General features: G+C 31.4%; 1 protein-coding gene across 1 annotated transcript in view; it reads right to left on the reverse strand.

The window, feature by feature from the left end:
- Nucleotides 1-5,732, reverse strand: part of LOC127834257 (delta and Notch-like epidermal growth factor-related receptor) — a 37,399-nt gene extending 31,667 nt beyond the window's left edge. Inside the window, exons 1-3 of the mRNA XM_052359955.1 lie at nt 5,570-5,732; nt 4,063-4,202; nt 740-857 (exon numbers count right to left, since the gene is read on the reverse strand). Of these exons, the coding sequence (XP_052215915.1) occupies nt 740-857; nt 4,063-4,202; nt 5,570-5,711 (400 nt within the window). The 5' untranslated portion in view covers nt 5,712-5,732. The remainder of the gene's footprint in view (nt 1-739; nt 858-4,062; nt 4,203-5,569) is intronic.
- Nucleotides 5,733-7,553: the final 1,821 nt, after the last annotated feature.

The following is a 7,553-nucleotide window of genomic DNA, read 5'->3' on the forward strand; positions in this document are numbered from 1 at the left end:
CCCCTCATCCAATTTCATTGATGCTTTCTAGTCCTTTGTATACATAGCCCACATAGTTTACGACATCAGACTGGTGTTTATAATTAACAGTACATTTGACAAAATGAAAGCATTCAGTTATCTGGTCAATATTACACAAAATTGATCATTTTCTTAATTAGAGCTGCAACAGCCTTTACAGAAATTTATATTTCTGCTTTCGCAATATTATGTTGTTCAACGGCCCTGGAATCGATCTATGAATTGCCGCCAAAACGTGTTTAATGTACAAATAGTGGTTTTGCGGTATGCAGTAAATAAAAACTACTTTGTGTGCACACACATAAAAAAGACTGAAGTAAAAATGAGTTGATTCAATATGTCGCAGATACTGGATATAGTTGGTCGGCATATATTGTTGAAGATAGGCCTAAATCTGACAGCATGGCTTGACCGTTTTCTAGACAGAACTGTTATATTATTTAATGAGCATTGTGTGACAATATAAACAATCACTCACACAATTCAAAGACAAACTAGAGAATATTGTATTAAGCGTTGATTTATAAAATATAAAGCATTAAATGTGTTTTGCAAAAATGTTTAACCTTAGCGCAATATTTTAACTCTGCGAATTTTTTTGCGCCTCTGATCAAATAGAAAATGAATTGGAATAAACATGTTTATTTTTATTTGTTTATGGGCCCAATTCCGTCGAAGATTGATCAATGTTTGTTACTGCTTGATAATAAACTCGAACCTGTGACATCTTTTGACACGAGACATGTGCCCCCGTTCTGACAATCGGCTTCAAAGCACGTGCTTTCACGACAATAGAGTCCTGTGAACCCGACACAGCAATGGCATTGCGGAAGACCCTATCAAAACCATAAATACGATGGCAGAATCAGAACAGAATCAAAAAATATATAAAACTGTATCTTTTTGTTAAGACGTAATTCTATAGCTCGCAAACATTAATTTGATACCCATGAATATATTTAAGGACCGTTATGATTTACGTATTGCTTTAAGTATGAGAAACGTATTAAATAGATCAAAGAATATCCCACTGCCTCACTGTTTTGATAAAATTAATCTCACGAAACAAGCTCCGGAACTTTCAAATGTTCAATGTATAAGAGTTCAAAAGAATAGAAATGCATCTAGAGATGCCTTCATGTTCAATACTATGAAGAACTTGCATTTTCTGGAAGATATTGACAACGACCCATGATAATTGATTGCAAATGGGAGCTCTAGGTCGCAAGGCGGACATTATTATACTATGCGAAAAACAATCAACATCACTAAAAATAGTATGCATATTTGTGACAAAATGATGTGATACTCTTTTAGTTCGTTCCAGTAAGACTCGATTTAATACGAATACTACTGCGGCATTTTATATATAAATACGACGATAGAATTTTACTACAATTGCTGATTTAGGTTTTTAATGATAATACCAGAGACACATTGCAACTGAGACAACGACAAAATGGAAATAAAAATGTAATGCTATCGAATAGAAAAACATTGAAATTAATAATACAAGCGGTTCAGTGTTGACATTATGCATATTTAAAAGTTACCCACCTTGCTGGTAATATATATCTTAACAAATAGTGTTTCTTTCTTAACAATAATTCAAGAATTCCTGTGCACGGTTCAACTATTGAAACAATCAATTTTAGCTTTAAATTCTTGTTGTCAACATATTTACGATCGTATGAGGACCAACATCGAATAATATGTGGCTATTTATTTCTATGTTGTTAAAGTTTGTGTAGCGTTATTATTTTCTATGTACAATAGTGTCTAATATTCGTTAATAAAAAGCATAGTTTAAATTGTGGAATATATGTAATTGTTAATTGATATTTTATACCGAAGAATGACTGTACTGAACATTATCGTTGTGTGTCTTTCAATAACATCTGCATGAGACAAAGTATGTCAAATCAGAGATACAACATACACATTAATTCAATTGTAAATAACTTTACATTTTGTTGACATAACTGCTCGTGTTTCAATAGAATAACTTTTCTCAAAACGACTTTTTCATGACAGATACAAATCGCATACGGTATTCAACAGGCGTTAAGATTGAACGATGAATATTGATTTCATTGTGTTTGGATAAATTCAGCGATAAATGTACAGTGTTTACCAATTTAAGACATATATTGTCATCTCCCAGCGTCCTAGATGCTATTATTAGCTGTGGATTTGGAGAAAAACACACAGACATAAAAACACAGTTTAATCAAAGCGTGCAAAAATTATGCTCTATGACATGTATTATGTGTTTTTCAGACATGAAAAAAATGTGCTTATTCCTACCTCGAGACTTCGGACACAATAACAGATACGAATATTTCGTCCATCGAAAACTTGACCGTTTAATTAGTATATTTGTGCATACGGTGGATATGCTCTTATCCTAACCAATAGAAATAACGTAACGTCAGAAAACGCGTTTAAAAATTGTATAAGCATGTATTCTTAATTATATGAGTTTTCTTTATCTTTGTCATCATATGGTTAAGCACATCCGAAGAGCGCTGGCGCACTGAAACCATGAACTCCTTAAAATTAATATGGTATGAAATGACCCCTCGTGTCTGTAATAATATAATTACACATAGGAAAATAAAATCTTGAACAACTGCAATCAATATAACGCTATTTTTCCTACTGTACTAAATACATCTTAATATTTGTGTGAACATTCATTAAGTGCCTGTCGCTATATGAATATGTGTCGTATGCTCTTCGCTGTGGTTACTAGTTTGACATAATCAAAGATATAAACAATACGTGTCGTTTTTGTTGAACTCGAAATATAAAAAAGTTAAGGAGACCAATACAGAAAGTATTAACAACCGGAACAACATGTAAAGTACGACTAGTGGATGTAGACGTCATTTTCATATGTAGACTTATTCATATAATATGTGCAACAACCATTCATAACGTTAATTTTGTGTTTAATACAATAACACAAAATATTAAATGTACATCTTTTTATAAATATGCAATTGTTGGTTCAAATAATAAATATAATTTTAAATTATTCAACATATAACATTATATTAAATAAGAGTTTAAGAGTTTATTTCAAAATACAATAGGCTTTAATCTCTTGAGAGCACACATATTACAACAAAGTATATAGAAAGATGGTAAATGACGTACATAATTTGATACCACATTTTTTAACAGAATCTAGAGGAAAGTCTTAATACAAACATGTGTATACAAACTAAACCAAGATGAGAGTCTTCATACAAAAATGTGTATACACTTCATCGTATTAAATAATAAAATAATACATATAATACTTTATAAAATAATATATACACGAATTTATATGTCTGTTTTGCTGTATGAGCGGACAAAGAAATGTTGTGTTTTTCATTTGATCTATTTTAACAACACACTCCTCACAAAAGATTAAATACGAATGCAAAAGAATCACTGTATCATATCAGAAAAGTATATTTGTTATTTTTAGTTACGTGTGCCTTATGAACACATTTGTATTTGGCAAATTATTGATATGGTAGTTGAAATTGCTATTGGACAAAAAAGTATCTGGATTCGTGATTTGTATTGCATTTATAAGGGAAAACTCGTTTATTTTATAAGAATATTTTGAATAGGGTTACAAATATTTATAATGAAACTTGGCCTTCTGATGTGTTATGAAAAACACATATGATATATCAGATGTTTCCTTATGAAATAAAGTTCATGCATTGATTCAATATCATGAGGCACGATGGATGATAAGAACAATTGTTTAACATAGTGCTTAAGAATGGCATATAATTATATTAAATTGATAGCTTGATATACAAATATCATTTGTCACAAAATAATATATTTGTTAATTGAACTTAAATGACTGTTCCAGGTGCAATAAGCTTTGCATGTGGCACATGCTCGTATTTGATATTGTAGGCCACACTAATTTGAACCGATAGTTGTGCCATGTAAGTTTTACCCAATATGAAGTCCTTACAATCTCATTTTCTTTCAAGGCACGGTCGAAAATGACTTAACAATAATTACCTCTCGTAATAGGCAAAGACCATTTCCGGAGCACATTAGGCCACGATTATCAGATGGACATTTATGGATACTGAATACTAGCTTCCAGCATCTGGTAGAAGTGGCATCATCAGGTGGATTAGCCGCAAACTCTGCTAGAACTGAAAACAATAATGTCATACAGTTCTGATTTTCATGATGACTTAGCTTGCCCTCTAGATAGTTTGGTTTGGTTTTTGTATTAAAATAATTTTTCTTTTAACTTTGAGTCCAATATACTGAAAAGAAATAATACTCTACCAACATTTTACGCGTAAATGAGAATGACTTGCAACAATAATAGCTAATGTTTGAAATGCATTGGCTTTGCCTTGCAATATCACATCTAAATATCACACAGATCATTCCGTAAAAGAAAATCATTGTTTGCATCTTGTGTTCTGTTTATTAAAACCTCACAACACGCATTCTTACATAGAAAAACTACATTGCATGTACTTGGGTCACGCACTCGCTAGATAGAAATAGTAGCCCACAATAACATATATGTTGTATTGTTATACGACTGGTTAGAAATCATATGTAAGACAAACACGCGATTTGCTGAAATGTAGTGTGTTATTGAAACTTTCTTTGCGATAGCCGTGTCACTTAATGTATATGTTACGAAGGCATTTCTTTAAACAATTGATGACCTGTAATACTTACTGAAATGAAATATCAGTGAATCGTAACTAGTATAAAAAGAAGGCAAGACGGTTCTTTATGTTTGACTATTTAACAAGTACATATACTTTTACAAACGTTTGTGTTAGGAATAACGGAATAGTTAAACATTACCTATTTAGATACACAATATTCGTACTGTTGGCATTAAGCGAAAGATGATTGCGAAAAATATATTCAATACATCAAAAGAAATATCAAACTAATCGCATGTGTAAATATATAAATACGCCGAAACAATAACTGTAATAATTTTATGTTCTTTACTTCGTAAAATATGTGTGTATGATGATATTAAGTGGTCACATAATATACAATATCAACGACTTTTAAGATTTCACAATCAATACGTTATTAAATTCTCAAATACAGGGCGTTTTAAAAAACTCATATGTCTCAATAGAAACTAACACTCTCAAACGTCCTTGGATGATTTTACAATGTATTTAAAATACAATATTTTGTTGGCAATCATACCGCTGCGAGTGAAAGTAAACTTAAACTAGCATGTTTTTGGATGATATTGCAACTTAAATTGGATCTTTATATAAAATATTCTTACAATTACATACTTCGTGTAAGTTCAAAGCATTTGAATATGTTTAAGAGATTGACGTGTCATGCTTATAATTGACATTTAAATATTGTATAAACAGCGAATGAAAAATTACCTGAACACAGTCATATCAATTGCGATATATACACGCCTTCTATTAACAGTTACGTTATTTGCTCGTTTAATTAATGATAATGTCGCGCACCAAAACGAAGCTACACTACTCATAAACACAAGCGCACTGACCAGTTATTGAACTTTCCAGAAAATGAAGATGTCTAGGGAGCATAAGCAAAGTATTGTTATCCGATTCCAAGAAAGGAGCGTTTTCGACCGGGCTTGCACACGCGCCAGGGGAATCGAGATCATCCGTAGCGTTGTAGATCATTAGACGAGTTGCTTTGACCACCCGGAGCCTGCAATTACAGGATGAGCGTCGCATTCAATGGTAAGTCCGAAGGGTAATGGAATTGTGGACCTATTGGGATGCATTCAATATTGAACATTATATAGCACAACTTGTTAAAAATGTACTTATGGATCTGCATGATATTTTATTGTATAAATTCAGCAACCTACATTAAACACGTGTAACATGCTTTATTCGTTTTCAAATATAACAAAACAGTAACAATTTCTCAATAACATGTTCAAAAATGTAAAACGTAAGAAAAGTAATTTAACAACAAATAAACAGTAGTTCCTATGAATAATATTGGTCGTTGGTGTGGACGTGATAAGAAAGGTTTCGTCTGCAGAGAATCAGGCAAAACGCAGAAATAATTAACAACATTGACAACATATTTAGTGTTGCAATAATTGAAAATAGTAATTGTAAGATAGTGTTGCTAGCACTGGATGTATAACACTAGATATACTAGCTACCTTATGGAGTTATTTGTAGCCATGTCCATTTTTATTTTGTCGTCGAAATTCTCACCGATATCCTCGCACGGTTCATCGTCGATACACCATGTCTGCAATTGAATAGAGCAAGCAGAGGTGAATGTATGCATTACAGTGAGCTTTAAACAGTAACACAATATAGAATAGGCAATCTGAACAAAATATTTACCATTATAATTTAGAGGACACGTATGGTTTGATAATAGAAATTTCAAACCTAATAAACCTTTACGAATTTTACAAAATGCTGGCTTGCGAACATGTTGTTAATATAAGTTGTAAGACTTCTTTTAGCAAGTTTTTAATCAAATAAAGGCAAACTAATAAAATCATACAGCGATGCGTTATCTCAGTATTGTATTTATATTTTAACATATACGTTTGCTTGGGTTACACTATTATAACAATCAGATTAAAATATCAGTAGATTTTTTAGAAACACTGTATCAAGCGATCCTATTTCGCATGCTTTCAGCGACGTGGCCTTATCCTAATGGGCAAAGAATTGTCTTTGAACAGATTTGGACTGAATGTTCTCATTAATGAGAAGACGCACATTCAAAGGAAGTGATTTATGTCGTGGATAACAATCAACAGAAAGTATTCTTCAAGACGGAAGAGCAAAGTAAAAGCACAGTCCGGATGTGAATCCTACTTAATGAGAATACCATTTTTTCCACGACATTAAAAATAAGCTTTGCAAGATACAGAGCAATTAAACTAAAGAAATAATGTATCTAAATTATTTTGTTTAATGTTAGTATATAAAAACATTCACTATCTAATCGACACGCATGCAAGTTTGTCAAATTGTTATTTATAAAAAAATAATATTTACAAAAAGCAACAAGAATAAGTCACATGAAATAAGCATGTGAAAAAAAATATATATAGATTCATGGATTTTACGAAATGGTGAAATGTGTTAATATAACCAAATACTTTCATACACTTTCTGACTTTTAAATAATAATGCATTTATCTTGTGTGCGTTTCTATATTGAGTGTTCTGCATTATTACTTATTATACTTTTTTTATAACTTCGTTCTGAAATATCATATGTATGTTAAATCTAGTGTAGAACTTGTACATCCTGTATGCTTTATTGTATATATTAGCTTCATATTTTCCCCATTATCCTTTTTATTGCATTACACGACCATAGCCAGGATTTTTTTGTATCTTTGTGTACAAATGTAGAAGCTTAATGTATTCATAAGTTTTATATAACCTTTTTAATAATTTCGTACATGGTTTTATCTATATAAAGATAGAAAAAACAATTATTTCGAGAAAATATGCAAATTTTATCGACTTGAAAAA

This window comes from Dreissena polymorpha, chromosome 6 (genome assembly GCF_020536995.1).
Source record: "Dreissena polymorpha isolate Duluth1 chromosome 6, UMN_Dpol_1.0, whole genome shotgun sequence".
Classification (NCBI taxonomy): domain Eukaryota; kingdom Metazoa; phylum Mollusca; class Bivalvia; order Myida; family Dreissenidae; genus Dreissena; species Dreissena polymorpha.